Consider the following 19,040-nt stretch of genomic DNA (forward strand, 5'->3'; position numbering starts at 1 on the left):
TTTTTTCTTTTTGCTTATGTGGTGCTGAGGAATCGAACCCAGGGCCTCATGCATGCAAAGCAAGCGCTCTACCACTGAGCCATCTTCCCAGCCCCATGGGCTACTATTTTAAAACCCTAGTATTACTGAATATCATCACCAATAATTCTGTTTATAATTATTCTAAACACTTTAATTTGAGGATGGACATGTATACTAAAAAGCTTCAAAGCCTAATTTTTCAATTTTGCACTTCTAATGTTTCTGAGGTATATTTCTTTTTCTTTTTTTTAACTGTATTTTTTTTTGTCTTTTCTTTTTTGGTACTGGGGATTGAACCCAGGACGTTGTACTTGCTAGGCAAGCGCTTTGCCACTTAGCTACATCCCAGCTCTATTTCTTAAAGTTAATATAAAGTGATTCTCTTCACTTTAAACAAGTAATGGCTTGAGTTTGAGTTGTCTAAGAAATTATTTAGAAAAACAAAAAACATGCAGACTTACATTAGTGAATAATATTTGCTTTGATGTCACATGAATAAGATGTACGTTGCCACTTCTCTCCCCCACCCAGAGAAACTTTCCTTCTTGACACAGGCCAACTACGTCCACTACAGTATCTGAAAATTTCAAATAAAAATTAAGCTTCCTTGAAAAAATTTTCAATTTTTAAAAAATGCAAATTTTGTTATAAGAAAGCCACAGATCAGGCTTAGTTCTAAATATTTCAGAAGAAAAGTCATCAAGAAAAAGAATACTACTTTTACTTGGTCCATAAATATTTTGAAGCATTTACCATATATTAAGTAAACATTGTTCTAAGGCCTATTGCTGATGTCTGAAGTTAACAATATTCCTGCCATCACAGATATCAAATCCTAAGTAATTAACATAATAAGCAAATTATTAGTCCTGGAAAAAGATAGTAAGTGTTCTAGAAAAAGAAGTTTGGGGCTAGTACTAGTGAATCACGCTTGTAATCCTAGCTACTCAGGAGGCTGAGATCTAAGGATTGTGGTTCTAAGCCAGCCTGGGCAGGAAACCTGTTAGACTTTATCTCTCAATTAAAAGCTGAAAGTAGAGCTGTGGTTCAAGTGGTAGGGCCCTAGCCTTGAGAGATAAAGCTAATGGACAGCACCTATGCCCTTAGATCAAGCCCCAGTATGGGTACAAAGAAAGAAAGGGAGAGAGAGAAAAAGAGAAAACAAGAAACAAAGGAAGGAAGGAAGGAGGGAAGGAGAAAGGGAAGGAGAGAGGGAAGGAGAGAGGGAAAGAGAGAAAAAAGAATAGAGATTGGAAAAATCATACATTTTACAGTGTTAGAACATTAAAAAAGACTTAAAGGAGGTAACAAAATTAGCTAAATTCCAGTCAATGGGCACAGCTTAAATGAGCATCAGCTGGTAAGAGCTTGACTGTGGGGCTGGGAAGGTGGCTCCGTAGAGCGCTTGCCTTGCATGCCTGAAGTCCTGGGATCAATTCCTCAGCACCACATAAGTAGGAAAAGCCAGAAGTGGTGTTGTGGCTCAAGTGGTAGAGCGCTAGCCTTGAGCTGAAAAGCTGAGGGACAGCGCCCAGGCCCAAAGTTCAGGCCCCACGACCAAAAAAAAAAAAGCTTGACTGTATTTATCAACAGCAAGCTCAGGTAACTGACAGGATAGAATAAGAGATACATAGTGTGTGGTTGCATTATGAATAGAAATTACTCTAAATCACTGGCAAAACAATAAATCTGTGGACTGATCAGGGGAGACTTCACATATAGGAGTTTCTTGCTTTTTTACTTGATTTTTAGTTGTCTAAGTTCTCATGTAAATACTCCCAATAGAAATCTTTCTCAAATAATTTTTACTCTGGACAGAAATAACTTTCACACAACTACAGACTTGTCACTTAGGTTAGTCTGTTTTGTTTTTTTCTTGACAGTACTGAGGTTTGACTTCAGGGCATCACGCCTCCAGCCCTGCTTTTGGCTGTTTATTTTGAAGATAGAGTCTCAAGGACTGTTCTGCAGGGCTAGTTGAACTTCAAAACTCTGGATCTCAACTTCCTGCGTAGCTAGGATTACAGTCATGAGCCACTAGTGTCCAGTTTAGATCTGGGTATATGTGTGTGCTGGACCTGGGGCTTGAACTCAGGGCCTGGGTGCTGTCCCCTGAGCTTCTTTTGGTCAAACCAGCAATCTCACTTTAGCTACAACTACACTTCTGGCTTTTTTAGTAGTTCATTGGAGATAAAGAGTATCAAGGGCTTTCTTGCTGGGGCTGGTTTTGAACCATGATCCTCAGATCTTAGCCTCCTGAGTAGCTAGGATTATAGGCATGAGCCACAGGCATCCAGCTCACTTTAGATCCTTTTGAGACAAGGTCATACTATGTAGCCCAGGTTAGCCTCAGACTTGAAATTCTCCTGCCTTAATCTCCTAAATATGGGAATTTGAGCAGCAGGAATGGCTCAAGTGGAAGAGTACCTGCCTACCAAGCACAAGACAGTGAGTTCAAAACCCCAACATCACCAAAAAAGATAAAAAAAAAAACCCTACCAAGTACTAGAACTGAGTGTATACTATCACCTACAGTATTCTTAGGTTCATGTTCACATGTACCTAAAGGCCTTTAATTCTAAGAATTAATGTTTAAGTTTCTGACAAGTTTTTTATAATAGTATTATCCTAAAAAAGCATTTAAATACCTGCCCATAATATTGAAAATATGTCTAAGATTCAAGTACTTGAACACAAATGGGCCCCGATGTATGCTAACACACAAACCATACAAGTAAAGTTAGTTATTGTTTTAAATGTATGTGCCCCTGAAAAATACTGAGGGAAAAACTATCTCAGTATCTTTTGAGTCTAGTGCCCAACAAGAGAAAACTACTCAACATTTTCTTGAAATTCATTTACTTCTAATTCTTAGAAACAATTTGGGTTAAAACCAGCCAGAAATTGTAAGCAAGATATATTTAACTTTCAATGTGTTGCATTATATTAGACTTACCAAATATAAGATGTAATTGAAGTGATTTACAAATACTGTCCAGTAGTATCACTGATTGGTCAGCTACAATTATAAACCCATCATTTAAGCTGCATGCTTTTATCTTTGGATTTAATGAGGCCTACACGACAGCAAACCATAATCAAAATTAATATATTTACACAAGTTTAATAGCATTTATCAATAGTATTCTCATATACTCAAACATCCAACTTCCAAATGTCACCAGACAATACATTTTTTTTTTAGTCTATCTAGTTAGTTAAACATCAAGGTTTTCTTTGTATGGTATATCTTAAAAATTCATCTGATAGGGGCTGGAAAGATGGCTCAGTGGTAGAGTGCTTGCCTCGCATGCATGAGGCCCTGGGTTTGACTCAACACCACATAAACAGAAAAAGCAGAAGTGGCACTGTGGCTCAAGTGGTAGAGGGCTACCCTTGAGCTGAACAGCTGAGGGACAGCGCCCAGAGTTCAAGCCCCCAACTGACCAAAAAAAATCATCTGTGAGCCAGTGACCAGTAGCTCACACCTTGTAATACTAGCTACTCAGGAAGCTGAGATCTGAGGATAGAGGTTCAAAGCTAGCTCAGGAAGGAAAGTCTGTCAGACTCTTATCTCCAATTAACTACCAGGAGACGGGAAATGGTACTATGGCTCAAAGTGATAGAGAGCTAGCCCTGAGTGAAAAAGCTCGGAGACAGCACACAGGCCCTGACCAAAATGGGAAGTAGGTCTGGTTTCAGGTAGTAGAGTGCTAGCCAATGAGGAAAACCAAAGTCCTGGTCTCAGACAAAAAAAAAGAAAAAAAAAATCATCCAGGCTAGGTGCAAGCACTTAGCTAATCAGGAGGCTAAGATCTGAGAATCCCAGTTTTAAGCCAGCTAGGGCAGGAAAGACCAGGAGACTCTTATCTCCAATTAAGCATGAAAAAAGCTAGAAGCGGTGCTTGGCTCAAGTGGTAGAGCACTGTCCTAGAGCAAAAATCCAAACAAAATAACAAAACAGCTAGGAGCCATCATGGAGTCACGGAGCACTTGCCTATAATGCTCAGTCTCTAGTACTCAAGGAAACCAATCTGCGGGAATCACAATGAATAAATGTTCCCTTATAAATGAATAAATATATTGAATTAATGAATAAGTGAATGAAATATATTCATTCTTAAAACATTTATCTTGCTTCTAGGCCTAATAGGCACAATTTCATATATCATATTGTAACATCCATGAGTGAACCAGTCACTGTGAAAAACACTACCTTTTCAGAGGAGATTTTCACAAGCAAATCTACTTGGTACAAAGCAGTGTCTTTTCTTGAACCAACACTCAGATAGCCACTTCCGGTGTCATCACTTGTTAGTAGCTCAATATCATTCCACATGTTTCCAAGATTGTCTTTCTGAGTCAGGAAGTTCTGTCTTCCCTATAATAACATGTGAAAATACAGTCCACATTCTCTTGTACAAAACAGAATCTAGTTCCTTAGGAAATGAAAAGCCTTGCTCAAAACACAAAAACAAAACATATCAATACTTTGGAAGAGTCTGTATATTATTTCTATGCTCACTAGATACTTTGGACCAATAAAATAAATGAAAATAGATCATGAATTTCACCAGAAAACACATTGGTTTATAAACACAAACCAACAAGTCTGAATTTACTCTGTATCTCAGAGCTTCTAATATTTCTTGTGCTCAAACTGCTTGAAATTATACCAAGTTTTTAATCAAAACAAATCGTTAATTAGTGTAGCAATAAAGAACCTTGTTTCTGAAGTCATACTTCTTGGGATAGCTCAAAGTAGATGTTTTAAAGTCCATTAAACATTTCACAGTATTTATTTTTGTCGGTCGTGAGGCTTGAACTCTGGACCTGGGCACTGTCCCTGAGCTCTTCAGCTCAAGGCTAGCACTCTACCACTTGAGCTACATCACCACTTCCAGTTTTCTGGTGGTTTACTGGAGATAAGAATTTCATGACTGGGGGGCTGGGAAGGTGGCTCAGTGGTAGAGTCCTTGGCTTGCAAGCATGAGGCCCTGGTTCGATTCCTCAGCACCACATAAGCAAAAAAAGCCAGAAGTGGCTCTGTGGCTCAAATGGTAGAGCACTAACCTTGAGCTAAGAGCTAAGGAACAGTGTCCAGGCCCATAATTGAATTTGTTTTATTTATTTATTTATTTTGGTCGGTTGTGGGTCGTGGGGCCTGAACTCTGGGTCTGGGCACCATCTCTGAGCTCTTCAGCTCAAGGTTAGCGCTCTACCACTTGAGACATAGTGCCACTTCCGGCTTTTTCTGCTTATGTGGTGCTGAGGAATCGAACCCAGGGCCTCATGCATGCAAGGCGAGCATTCTTACCACTGAGCCACCTTCCCAGCCCCAGGCCCATAATTGAAAAAAAAAAAACAAAACAAAAAAATAATAATTTCACGGCCAGGCGCCAGTGACTCATGCCTGTAATCCTAGTTACTCAGAAGGCTGAGATCTGAGGATCAAGGTTCAAAGCCAGCCTGGGCAGGAAAGTCTGTGAAACTCTGATCTCTAATAAAACCACCAGAAAACCAGACGTGGGGCTATAGCAAGTGGTAGAGCGTTAGCCTTGAGCTGAAGAGCTGAGGGACAGCACTCAGGCCCAGAGTTCAAGCCCCACGACCGGGGAAGGGGGGTTGGGGGGAGAGTTTCACGGACTTTCCTGTCTGGGCTGGCTTTGAACCACAATCCTCATATGGTGCTGAGGAATTGTTGTTGTTGTTGTTTTTGCTAGTCATGGTGCCTGAACTCTGGACCTGGGTACTGTCCCTCAGCTCTTCAGCTCAAGGCTAGTATACTCTACCACTTGAGCCATGGTACCACTTCCAGCATTTTCTGCTTATGTGGTGCTGAGGAATCGAACCCAGGGCCTCATGCATGTGAGGCAAGCACTCTACCACTGAGCCACCTTCCCAGCCCTGGTGCTGAGGAATTGAACCCAGGGCCTAATGCATGTGAGGCAAGCACTCTACCACTGAGCCAACTTCCCAGCCCTTGCCCTATGAAGTTTATAATCTTGTGGAAAGCACATCAAAAAGTTACCATATTTCACATGTTCTTGTGTCTAGAAATTTTAATGTTTTATTCCTTTAATCTGCCCAATACATTTTAAAGTTTAGGAACACAGGACAGTTAAATAATTGACCAGTCACCTAAAGCACATAAAGAGCAAATAAGTGGACTTAAGTCTACGTCCACTTTTAATTGTTAGAGTGCCTCCCAACAATATAAAAGGTGTACACAGCCGAGCGCCAGTGGCTCACGCCTGTAATCCTAGCTACTCAGGAGGCTGAGATCTGAGGATCCTGGTTCAAAGTCAGCCTGGGCAGGAAAGTTCGTCAGACTCTTATCTCCAATAAACCACTAGAAAACCGGAAGTGCCTTGAGCTGAAGAGCTGAGGGACAGCACTCAGGTCCAGAGTTCAAGCCCCAAGACCAACCAAATAATAATAATAATAATAATAATAAAAAGATGCACATATATAAAGAGGATGGAAAGTCTGTGAGAGTCTTATCACCAATTACACACACACACACTCAACCAGAAGTGGAGCTGTTGCTCAAGTGGTGGAGTACCAGCCTTGAGCAAAAAAGGTCAGGCCCTGAGTTCAATACCAGTGGTGGCATATACAAAATAAATAGATAAAGCCGGCGCTGGTAGCTCACGCCTGTAATCCTAGCTATTCAGGAGGCTGAGATCAAAGCCAGCCCGGGCAGGAGAGACCTTGAGACTCCTATCTCCAATAAACCACCAGAAAACCGGAAGTGGCGCTGTAGCTCAAGTGGTAGAGCGCTCGCCTTGAGCTGAAGAGCTGAGGGACAGCGCCCAGGCCCAGAGTTCAAGCCCCACGACTGGCAAAAAAAAAAAAATAGATAAATACAATAGACTTAAAATGCACCAATACTTCCTAACAGTGCTTACTGTTTTGAAGGAAGAGAGCTCAGATGAACTGGGAGAGTCGGTTTATGGGCCTGTTTGGGGAGGGAAGGGGGTACCCTCTGAGCGGAGGCCTGAATGACAAGAAGCCAACTATGCCAAGCTGAAGGGGGACAGTGAAGCTGTCTGGGGAACAGGGCCTAGGAGCTGGGATGAGTCGGCGGCCTTCTAGAAGACGGAGGGGGAGAGGCCGGGCTGGAGACTGGATCCCCTCCTCAGGGCACGGCGAGGGCGGGCAGGGTACTAAGCTAACCTGCGAGAGGGTCTCCGACATTTTGACAGCACCCACAACGAGCGGAAGAACGCATTGGCGAATCTAACATTACAGCCGAGACCTTGCCAGGGACGCTTCCATCTACCAATGCCCTCGGACGGACTGACAGACCCCATTCCATCCTCCTCCCGGCGAAACACCTCAAAGGGGCTGGAGCTGGATGATTTCCACTCCCCACTAGCAACCCCGAGCTCTCGGCGACTGCGCACCTGCCCCCCTCACCTGGGACTGAAGAAACTTACAAAGGAACGCGCCGGCCCCCAGGCTTCTCCTCCTAACTCACAACCGCCCCCCAAACTAGGTTCCACGCCGTGGGTTTGAATTGGCGGGAACACGCCCGGGCCAACCCCCTGCTACGGCGACTGGAAGAGGCCAAAATTAGTAAACACGCGAACTAGGAAGCGGCCCCACCCTAGATCGCGTTCATTTCCATACGCGCCCAGCGAGTATTCTCCGGAGTATTCTTGGACACGCCCTTCTTGGGCACTCTTCGGAAGACCAACCAATCACCACCTCGTATCGCGTTGCTATAGAAACACTTATCACCACCTCCCCCCCCCTTTTTTTCCTCCCAGCAAGCTGCGCGACCGGACGGGCCTCGTCTCTTTTGTGCCATCCGGGTCTTTCGCGCGAGCTATTTAGTCCGTGGCGAAGCTTGGTGGTGGCCGGTACTGTTGAACGCGGCTAGTGGAGGCCGCGCCTTAGCGGCTGGGACTCTCAACCATGGCGGTAAGTACCAGACTCGGGGGTTCAAAACCGGGGACCTTTTTCCTGCTATTTTCTAAAAGAGTGGGGAAACGGTTCCCAAAGCTGTTGTCCGCCCGTGTGGACAAAATGGCGCCGCGGCCTTCGTCTGCACCCGCCATCATGGCTCCCTGGCGTAGGGAGGGGGAAGTCGGGCCGTGTGGATAGGGGTGGGGAGCCGCAGGGATTTCCTTCCCCCCCTCCCGGAACTTTTCCCATCTCCTTGCCAGCCCCCCTGCTCCTTTGGGCCCTGGGGAGGCTCCAGCGTAGCTGATTGTGGCCAGTGATTGATTGGGAGTTTTCTCAGGGCTTAAGAAGCTTCTGTGTGCAGCGGGGAGAAGCGTCTAGAAAAAGTTGTTTTAAAAAGGCGTGTGGAGCCCAGAAGCCTGGGCTTGCAGGCGTGCACCGAGTGAGATGCCGTGTCCGGCCACCCCGCCGGGCTCGGTCCTCGGCTGGGGGCCCTGAGCTCGCCGCGGAGCGCACGCCGGGTGCAGCCTGTCTGGGCGCTGCCCGGGTCCCAGCTCCACGGCTGCCTAGGCGACCTGGGAAGCCTTTGAGAATCACTTTCGAGTCCTGTCTCCAGCCTTGTGTCTTTGAACTTCAGAACCCTTTCGTCCACCTGGATAGGAGCTACCATTCCCGCTTAAGATACCCGTTTCTGATGAATCACGTTATTGTGTACTTGACTCCTTTTTTTACTGGCCAGAAACAAATAAGGCTGTCAGATGACAGGTTAACTGTTACTAATCATCGGAAAGTAGAAAAGGCTGAATGGTCTCTTTACCTTCCATTCCCCACACCTAATTGAATTTTCTTGACAGGATTTCACAGGGATGGCTGGCGGGTTGCTTGTTACTTGTAGATCTGATTGACTTTTTTCTTTGCTTGGTGTTTTGGACCTCAGTATACATTTAAGTAAAAAGTAGTGTTATTTTTTTCCTAGGCTTCAGTAGTTTAGAAAGTGAAAAACATTTGTTTCTGCAGTGCCTCTTCCAATAAAAAGACAAACCCTTGGAAAAGTGGCCTAGAATACTTCTTTGCACTGGAATAATGATTAGAATAATGTTACAAGCCCTACCAGGGTTTTCAAGATAAAGTGGAGGGGACAAAGGTGACTTATGGATTTACACAATAATAAGTAGAAAGCTGTTTTATAGTTAGTACTGTTAAATCTAGATATCTATTAAGTTAAAATAAAGCTTACATTTTCAGAGTAGTGGTGCTGTTTGATTTAATTTTTTTCTAGGTATCTCCATTATACATACTACAAAATGTCTTCGTGGAAATAAGTTTAACACTTCATTTCTATTTAGTGGTAGGATGGTTTTTGTTCTTTAGTATTTTTCAGATAAAAATATCTGGTTAATACCCTGTGCCAGCTAGTGATTTTTCTCTTGCCAGCTTTCATGCTGCTACATAGGGAGCCAAATAAGCCATTGACTGAAAACTTAGTGCCTGGGCCCAGTGTTATCTTACCTAGAAAAAAGTTGTTTTCAGGTCTACTTTTGGTGCTCTGAATAGTAAGTGAGACTGGGCATGCCTATGATCTCAGCACTTTGGAGACTGAAGAGGATAGATTGCAAGATGTAGGCCAGCTACAGAGTAAGAAGAAAATCAATGACATGTATCTGTGGTTCGGATTTCAAGTACTTTTTTTGTGGTGCCAGTGATAAGGCTTGAATTCTGGGCTTGGGCACGGTCTGAGTTTTTGTGCTCAAGGCTAGTGCTTGAACATTTGAAGTACAGCTACATTTCTGGCTTTTTTGGTAGTTTTAGTGGAGATAAGAATTTCATGGACTTTCTTTCTCCAATTGGCTTCAAACCGCAATCTCACATCTCACCCTCCTGAGAGCTAGGGTTACAAGTGTGAACTACTGGCGTCTAGCTCAAGTACTTTATAAAGTTTTGTGTTGGTTTGGGGCGTGAATTCAGTTTGTGTGCTGTCCCTGAACTTTTTTTTTTTTCAATGCTTGTGCTCTAGTACTTGAGCCACAGCTCCACTTTTGCTTTTTGGTGGTTCATTGGAGATAAAAGTTTCTTGACTTTACTGCCTGGGCTGGCTTTGCACTGTGATCCTCAGATCTCAGTCTCCTGCTCAGATTACAGGCACTGGTACCTAGTACTTTTATTTTCTAGATGTAAGATAGCACTAGGCATGTAATAGACTAATCTGAAATAGTCATTAAGCATGGAAGAGTAATGCTGAAAACAAATGTTCATATTGTGAATCATTATCAAATGGTACCATATATTACTAAGTGTAGACATACCACAAGGAGACGAAGAAGTATTGTTTTAGCTGTTGCTGATTTCATCTGTATGATTCTACAAAGTCCTTATACAGGAGAAAGAAGTACTTGGGTACTGAAATGAGAACCTCGCCTGTGTTGTTTCCTCAAAGTATAAATCTTTCCTTTTTACTGTATCGTTTTATTGCTGGAGTCTAGCATAGGTTTCTGACATAGTATGGTGTTTTGTTTGTTTGTTTTAACCAGTTCTTGGCCATGAACAGGGTGTCTCACTCTGGCCTTTCTTACTAACTGCTGGCACTTGGGCCACACCTCCAGTCCCTCATTTTTTTCGAGTTAATTGTATTTGGAGTCTTGCCAGCTTTTCTGCTTGTACTGACTTAAAGCGAAAGCAATCCTTACATCTCATCTGTAAAGACAAGTGTGAGACTCCTCCCTACTTGTTGGGTGTTTGAGGTAGGGTCTCACCAGGTGGCCTAGGCCAATTCAGACTCCGGAGCTCTTGCCTCAGCCTCCCAAAGATTAGGATTATAAGTATTTGTCATTACATCCATCTCCTTTATTTTGCTTGATGTTTATTTTCTGGACTAAATCTTCCTAAGGGAAGATGCTGGTCGTCATGTGATTTCTTTCTGCCCAAGAGTGCGTAAGGATTCACTGTTCAATCCAGATTTCTTGTTGTGTTCTAAGTGAGAAGTTGGTAAACTTTTTCTGTAAAGAGCACATGGTAAACACTGATTTTTGTGGGTGACATGCTATCTCATGTTGCTTGCTTTTTAACTCCTTTAAGAATGTAAAAAGTCATTCTTGCTCAAAAACGGTACAGATCAGTCTGCCAGCCCCTGCCAAGCTGTCAGCTCCCTATGTGTACTGTGTTTGTTTTATTCCCTTTAATCAAAATTGGACTCCAGAGAATTTTCAAATTCTGGTTTGCCTTGAAGCCTTTTCCCATTACTCCCTGCTTTTATTTTTCACTTTTGGGGGGCATAGTACCAGGGTTTGAACTTGGCCTTGAGCCATGCAGCCAGGTTCCCCCCCCACCCCCGTTTCTTTCTCTTGAACTTTGGACCACACAATTCAGTGGAGCCACACACTTCCCCCCCCCCAGTAATGGAGATTGAACCCAGCACCATGCATACTGGGCAAGTGCTTCACCACTGACCTATATCTCTAGTCAGAAATATTTTAATGGGAACCTGATGACTGAAAGTCATTTCTCTGTTGATTGCTGTGTTAGGAGAACAGCAGATAATTGCCTTCTGTAACTTAGAATACTACTGATATTTACAGTATGAAGAAATTTATGCTGGCACTGGTGGCTCACACCAGTAATCCTAGCTACTCAGGAGGCTGAGATCTGAGGATCAAGGTTCAAAACCAGCCTGGGCAGGAAAGACCGAGAGACTCCTATCTCCAGTAAACCACTAGAGACTCTTATCTCCAATAAACCACCAGAAAACCAGAAGTGAGAGCCAGCCTTGAGCTGAAGAGCTCAGGGACAGTGCCTAGGCCCAGAGATCAAGCCCCACGGCCGACCAAAAAAAAAAGAAAGAAAGAAAGAATTTACCATTAGGTAAATTGGGTTTCTGAGAAATTATATATTTTAATTTGTTTTTAGGGGCCAGTAACAAGCTTGAACGCAGGGCCTCAACTCTGCTTGGTTGTAAGGGCCCTGGGGATGTAAGTCAGTGGTAAGAATGTTTGACTAGCATGCATGAGGCCCTATGTTTGATCCTCAGAACTACAAAATAAAATTTATATTGTAATAAGTGCTTATAAGATGCTTTAAAGCAGAAACAACTTAATGTTTCCACAGCCCAGAGCATAAATGAGGAGAGGCAGACGCTATTTTGCTGCACCTCTGTGCCAAGGGCTGTTTTCTTTAAAGAGGGTTAATGAAATTAAGATTGAGTTCTCAGGTAAGTTAATTTTCTGTTTACTCATATATAGTATTTAGAAGCATTCCCTAAGTTGTAATATCTTACTGTCTTGAGTCTCTGAACTTTTTTTAACAGCTCATTATAAATGCCTTTTCAGTGTTTTCCAAGTTAATGAATGAATTACAATATAAGTAATGGTAATGCTTCTGAATGTTTATTGAAAATGGTTGGAGCCTTTTATCATTTTGTTTTAAAAGTAACTAAAGGTATAGCTCTGTGGCAGCACACCTACCCAGTGTATGAAGAGCCCCTGGATTCAGTAAATACAAGGCACAGAAAATGACAAGTAATAATTTAGAAATTGAACTCTTAATTACACACATCTCTTTGATATCAAATTAGCCATTTTGTGTCATGCCTATTTTATTCTACCACACACATCCCTACTAGGAAATTAGTTGTTCTGATTGATTGATTTTGGCTGGAACTTAAGGGTAACTATCCTCATTTTTCACCCTTTTAAGGAATTGGAAACAGCAGGGCCTAGTGGTATAGACCTATAGTCCCTAGCATTGAGGATGGGGAAAGTAAAAAGTTCACATGTTCAAGACCAGATTGGATTATATAGGGAGGCTCTCACTCAAAAAGATAAAAGAAATTGGTGTCATTTTAAATGTAAATTGAGATCTTTAATTTTTATTTTAACTTTTAGGCTAGTGATACAGAACGAGATGGACTAGTCCCAGAAAAGACATCCCCAGATAATGAAAAGAAAAAAGAACAGTCAGATGTATCTGTTTCTCCTAGAGCCTCAAAACATCATTATTCAAGATCACGATCAAGGTCAAGAGAAAGAAAACGAAAGTCGGGTAAGAAGTAAATTTGGTTTGTAAAATTAATGTGTCTCCTACTAATTGAAAATGGGTAATGAAGATGTATTGATTATTTTCTGGAGAATTTTTTCCTTGTGAGAAACTAAAATGTCCTATGCAGATATATTAACTTCAGATATTTGCAATTAAATCTATCAACATTGGCAAAATAGTATTCCAACTATCTTGTGGGTGTCCAGACTTCATAAGTATAGTCTAGATAGTAATACATTATTTTGAACTTGAGCATCTTTTGAAATAAATAAGAATATTTTGAGGGCTGGGAAGGTGACTCAGTGGTAGAGTACTTGCCTTGCATGCTCAAGGCCCTGGGTTCAATTCCTCAGCACCACATAAGCAAAAAGAAAAAAGCCGGAAGTGGCACTGTGGCTCAAGTGGTAGAGCGCTAGCCTTGAGCTAAAGAGCTGAGGGACAGCGCCCAGGCCCAGAGTTCAAGCCCCACGACTGACCAAAAAAAAAAGAAAAAAAAAAGAATATTTTGAATTTTTGTTGTTTCATTGGAACCTATTTTCAGTTTTTTTTTCCCCAGAGATGAGCCTGAAACAAGGGCCTTGCACATGCTACACTATCTACATTGAGCTATATATATCCAAAGCCTATGTTAAAATGTTCCCGAAGCAAGAAGTTTAATATTCCCAAATGTTGCATATTCTTGTACTTTGGGGAAGGGAGAGAGAGAAAAGAAACAAACAGAAGGCATGGTGTTGAAGTGTGCATGTACGTGTGTGCGCGTACACACACGCTTACGTGTATGTGTGGATCCTGGGGCTTGAACTTGACCTGGGCACTAATTCTGATGGCTTTTTTTTTTTTTTCAAAACTAGTGCTCTACTACTTGAGCCACAGCTCTACTTGTTTTTTTTTGGTACTTTATTGGAGATAAGGGTCTCATGGACTTTTCTTGTTCAGGTTGGGTTTTGAACTTCAGTTCTTGCATCTTAGGCTCCGGAGCAGCTAGGGTTACAAATGTGCCCGCCCCTCTTTCCACCCCCTCCCCCTCCCAATCTTAAGACTGAACTCAGGGCCTGGCCCTTGCCAGTCAAGTGCTCTTCCACTTGGCTAAATCCCCAGCCCATTTGGCATTTTTTAAAACTCAGCTGTGCTGGGTTTTAGTGGTAGAGTACTTTCCTATCACATAAAAGGATCTGATTTTTATTCCCAGCACCCTGAAACAAATAACAACAAAAATACCCCTCTTGAAAAGGTAAGGTGAGATGTAAACTAGTACTGAAATTTTATGTTAGTTTTTGATGGGCCTATTGTTTGAACTCAAGGTCTCACACTTGTTAGACAGCCCCTCTAACACTTGAGCCAAGACTCTAGTCTCTTAAGTTTTAAAGTTGTGATTAAACTTTAGCCATTTAACCCTTGTTTCTACATTTAGGTATTATATATTCTTGGTTATTCTTTGGTTTGTTGAAAAGTTGTTTAATTCCTTCACATACACACTGTTAATATAGAATAATCTTACTCTTCCATATAAAGAATAGATGTTAGAGGATAAATAGAAATTAGTCTGTAATTAGCCAAATATTCTGGAAATTGTTTTTATACAGTGTTGGAATTGTTATAACATACAAGGTTTCCACATCTTTGTTTATGGTATGTTTTATATTGTGTGTTCACAGATAATGAAGGAAGAAAACATAGGAGCCGGAGCAGAAGCAAAGAGGTAATTAAAACTTTGTAGTGAATAGGTAATTTAAAATACTTAGAAACTGTCTGATAGAAATGTTTGTGTGACTGTGTGACTTGCGAAGGTAAGTACCAAAACTTGAGATTTTAAAGGTTTAATTGGGTTATATAAAATAAGCATGATTTGGATTCATCATTTTTCCAGAACATAATTCATGTGAAAAGTATCTTCAGAAACTTAATTTTGGTGTATTGTGAAAATATTCACAATAAAATTTTCATATGAAGAATATTACTGGTTTTCTAGCCGGTCACACAGAGCTTCCATTACCATGAGGTCCTGAGTTGTCTCATGCCTGATGGCTGCTCAGGAGTTTTGGAGCTAGCCTTTAAAAAGTAACAGTACACTAGTTAGGTGTGAGCTACTTTTTCTTCAGGAAAGATGATGAGAGTTCTCTCTTCTTTAGTACAACTAATTCAGTTGCTCTACTAGTATTCAATTAACCATAAAGGTATGTAAGTGACAGCTGGAAGGTGGCAGTGACTTGAAGAGGCAAGACTGACTGTTGCAGGGCAGTTAAGTAGCCTTTCCCACCTGAGAACTTAAGGAATAAGCCAACAAGGAAGAGCAAAGTAACAAAGGGAAGAGTTGATGGGGGCTGGGCAAGGGATTCTTAAAACTAATATAAGCAGGGACTTCACCTCCCCCCACCCCCTTAATGGAAGCTCTGTTAAAATTTTAATGTAGGAGAGTTTTTATGAAAATGACTATTTGTTTAGCTCACATGATAACATTTCTATAATAAATCATACTCAGCGTGCTAATGCGCGAAGAGACTGAACTGAAGACGCTGCAGACTCAGATAGCAAAATAATAAGCCTACTTCATGATAAGGTAACTATTAGTCATTCAAACTCCTATTTCCCTTAAATATATCTTAAATCAGTTAAGGGTTTTAATGCTTTTTAAAAATTAATAGTAATGTTATGTTTGAAATTTGAAGTAAGCGCTAAAACCTCTGGAAGTTTAACCATTTAAAGTTTTTCTAGGCTGCCATTAAAATGGCAAAAGTAAAGGAAGTTTTTTCCTAAGGTCATATTATAGAGAACTGGTCATGAAACTAAAATTTAGTTTTTGTCTCCAGGTCTCTCTTTTTCTGCAAAATAAAAATGACCATGATTGTTTTCAGATATATCATCATGCATGTTCCAAATGATTGGCTAGTTTTTTTATTTTAAGAAAAGTTAATCATAAGTTGAAAGAAATATGACAATGACCTATTTTTGAGAACTAAATGTTATATGGTGATGAAGTAGTGGCCTGGGCATCAGAAAATCATGGGTTCCAGGTGCAGTTCAACTACTGTGTTAGGTGTCTACAGATCTTAGTTGAACTTACATATATAGAGTAAGAGGATGAAATTAGGATCTAAGTTTCTTTGTGGATTTAAATTTTCATGATCATGAGAAGTTTGGGATTTTAAGCTTTTAAGTGCAAGATGAGTTTAACAAATCCTAATGAGGGAAATTATAATACTTAGCACGTACTACAGGTTTTGGTATTGCAGTGGTAGAGTGGAGACTTAATCTTGGAGTTGATTTTAGCCAAGTCTCTGAATGCATATGATGTGAAAAACTTGGTTTCAAAATTTCAGAGTGTGCATTACATGATGACTTTGTGATTGTGTGATTTTATTTCTTGAAAATTAATGAAGTTGCCATTTTCTACCTTAAGTGCAGGAAATGTAATAAAACCCTCTGGCTACTAAAGGTATTACAGGAATAGTAATTACTTCAGTTTAGACATTAAAACAAAAGACTTGGCTAAGGCATACTACTGTGCTAGAAAATATTCCTTTTAGTAAACTTAATTATACTTCACTGTTTAATTAGAAATGCCCTTCTGATGCATTTATTCTTAGTAACTCCATTATTACTTAAATTTTAAATGTACTACTAGGTATTCTGGATCTAGAAGTTGATGTATATACATGATTTGCATTCTTTTACATAAAATATACATCAGGGATTCCTCTTTGGTGTAATGGATTTTCAGTATTTCTGTTTTGAATATTGCTTGGTGGTCTTCAAAATATTTGGGGGAGCAAATTACATTTTTGATGTTTATAAAGAAAAACATTAGTAATTACATCTACAACATTTGGGTTATGTGAAACTAGAGGGTTTATTTTTTTTTATTTGCCACACGCTCCTAAGGTTACTAATGTTGCATCACAACATTTTTGTCTTCTGATACCCATACTAACTCTTTTTGTTGCACTATTTTCCTGAAAGAACCAACTTCTTCTTAAAACAGGCAAGAAGACATGAATCCAAAGATAAATCCTCTAAGAAACACAAGTCTGAGGAACATAACGACAAAGAGCATTCTTCTGATAAAGGACGAGAACGACTAAACTCATCTGAAAATGGTGAGGACAGACATAAACGCAAAGAAAGGAAGTCATCACGAGGGAGAAGTCACTCAAGATCTAGGTCCCGCGAAAGGCAAGTAGTTTCAGTGTTACCTTTTGAAAAGTGCCTTCCAATAACATGAAGTTGCAGAAAGCATCTTACTAACTTCATCACAAACACAAAAAATTCTTTTAGTTTTTGAAATCTCATTATGTAGTTAATGCCATCTTAAAATTTTAGTAGCCATATTACACCATGCCTAGACTTCATTAGGAAATTGGCCTTTTTGGTGATATTTGAACTTAGGGCATCAGATCGCTAAAGCAGATACTCTCTACCACTTGGCCCATACTCTCAGGCTTTTGGCCCAAGTTTGCCTGGACTTCAGTTCTCCTACTTAATGCTTCCCACATGTCTTGGATGACAGGCACACACCACCATGTCCAGAGTATTAAGATGCGGTTTCACTAACTTTTTGCCTTGGCTATCCTGGAATAATAATCTTATGATCTCTGTCATTCCTCCTCTTGGGATTATTGTGTACTTGGCCTTAGGAAATTGATCATTTCTTGACATATTTGCTGTCCAAGAGCTTTTTGTGCTTTGCTTTTCTTGTTTTTTGTTTGTTTGTTTGTTTTTGTCAGTCATGGGGCCTGAACTTTGGGCCTGGATGAGGTCCCTCAGCTCTTCAGCTCAAGAGTAGGGCTCTACCACTTGAGCCACAGCACCACTTCTGGGTTTTTCTATTTATGTTGTGCTGAGGAATCAAACCCAGGGCCTTATGCATGCAAGGCAAGCACTCTACCACTGAGCTACCTTCCCAGCCACAATTTTATTGCTAAACTGTTTGTTTGTTTGGTTTTTTGGTCCGGTCATGGGGCCTGAACTCTGGGCCTGGGCACTGTCCCTCAGCTCTTCAGCTCAAGGCTAGCACTCTATCACTTGAGCCACAGCGCCACTAACGGCTTTTTTCTTATGTGGTGCTGAGGAATCGAACCCAGGGCCTCATGCATGCAAGGCAAGCGCTCTACCACTGAGCCATCTTCCCAGCCCCATGGGCTACTATTTTATACAGTTTAAACCAATTAATGCTATCACATCATTGATGTAGAATATATTGGGTCCTTAACTAGTATTTTTTTATTTACCAATACTATGGTTTGAACTCAGGACCTGAAGCCAGTAGGCAGGGACTATCACTGAACCATATTCCCAGCCCCCCCTTTTTTTCCTGAATAATTTGAGATTTGGGTCTTGATTTTTGCATTGCCACTTCGCCTGTATTGCAGTGCACCCAAATTACCACTCTTAAGCTGGTGTGACAGGCACAAGCCACCACATCTAACTTCTTCCTTTGTAATGAGGTGGGGGAGGGGTGATACATCTACCCGGATACTCAATTTCAACATGACAAGAGGATAGAGTTGCAGGAGGGTTCTACTGACAACCAGCTTTATCTAGGTTTTTGGGTGGTTTGTTTTTTTTTGTCTTTTGTTGGTCATGGGACTTGAACTCTGGGCTTGGACGCTGTCTGTGCGCTCTTCAGCTCAAGGTGAGCGCTCTACCGATTGAACCACAGCACCACTTCTGGTTTTCTAGTGGTTTTATTGGAGATAAGAGTCTCACAGACTTTCCTGCCTGGGCTGGCTTTGAACCACAATTCTCAGATCTCAGACTCCTGAGTAGCTAGGATTACAGCTGTGAACCACCAGCGCCCGGCTGTTGGTTTTTTTTTTTGCCACTCCTGGGGCTTGAACTCAGGGCCTGGGCACTGTCTCTGAGCTTTTGCTCAAGGATAGCACCCTACCACTTCAGATACAGTGACACTTCAGGCTTTTTCTGTTTATGTGGTCCTAAGGAATTTAACCTAGGGCTTCTTCATACATGCCAGGGAAGCACTGTACCACTAAGCCACATTAGCATCCCTATCTAGGTTTTCTCTTCTTTTTTTTTTTTTTTTTGTTGGTTGGCATGCTGCCACTCCAGCCAGACCTAGGTTTGCT

The 19,040-nt window shown here is 41.3% G+C and overlaps 2 protein-coding genes across 5 annotated transcripts in view; one reads left to right on the forward strand and one right to left on the reverse strand.

Annotated features, from left to right (window-relative positions):
• Kntc1 (kinetochore associated 1) overlaps window positions 1–7,519 on the reverse strand; it is a 69,537-nt gene extending 62,018 nt beyond the window's left edge. Inside the window, exons 1-4 of the mRNA XM_013023064.1 lie at window positions 7,444–7,519; window positions 4,238–4,402; window positions 2,978–3,098; window positions 533–598 (exon numbers count right to left, since the gene is read on the reverse strand). Coding sequence (XP_012878518.1) covers window positions 533–598; window positions 2,978–3,098; window positions 4,238–4,360 — 310 coding nt within the window. The 5' untranslated portion in view covers window positions 4,361–4,402; window positions 7,444–7,519. The remainder of the gene's footprint in view (window positions 1–532; window positions 599–2,977; window positions 3,099–4,237; window positions 4,403–7,443) is intronic.
• A 305-nt stretch (window positions 7,520–7,824) lies between these two features.
• Rsrc2 (arginine/serine-rich coiled-coil 2) overlaps window positions 7,825–19,040 on the forward strand; it is a 22,945-nt gene continuing 11,729 nt past the window's right edge. The window contains exons 1-5 of one of the 4 annotated variants that reach the window (XM_013023141.1): window positions 7,825–7,950; window positions 12,031–12,133; window positions 12,807–12,963; window positions 14,616–14,659; window positions 16,940–17,130. In XM_013023141.1, the coding sequence (XP_012878595.1) occupies window positions 12,110–12,133; window positions 12,807–12,963; window positions 14,616–14,659; window positions 16,940–17,130 (416 nt within the window). In that variant the 5' untranslated portion in view covers window positions 7,825–7,950; window positions 12,031–12,109. The other 3 variants (XM_013023142.1, XM_013023143.1, XM_013023145.1) reach the window with 3 other exon arrangements.

The sequence above is a fragment of the Dipodomys ordii genome, unplaced genomic scaffold, assembly GCF_000151885.1.
Source record: "Dipodomys ordii isolate 6190 unplaced genomic scaffold, Dord_2.0 Scaffold66, whole genome shotgun sequence".
Taxonomy (NCBI): Eukaryota; Metazoa; Chordata; class Mammalia; order Rodentia; family Heteromyidae; genus Dipodomys; species Dipodomys ordii.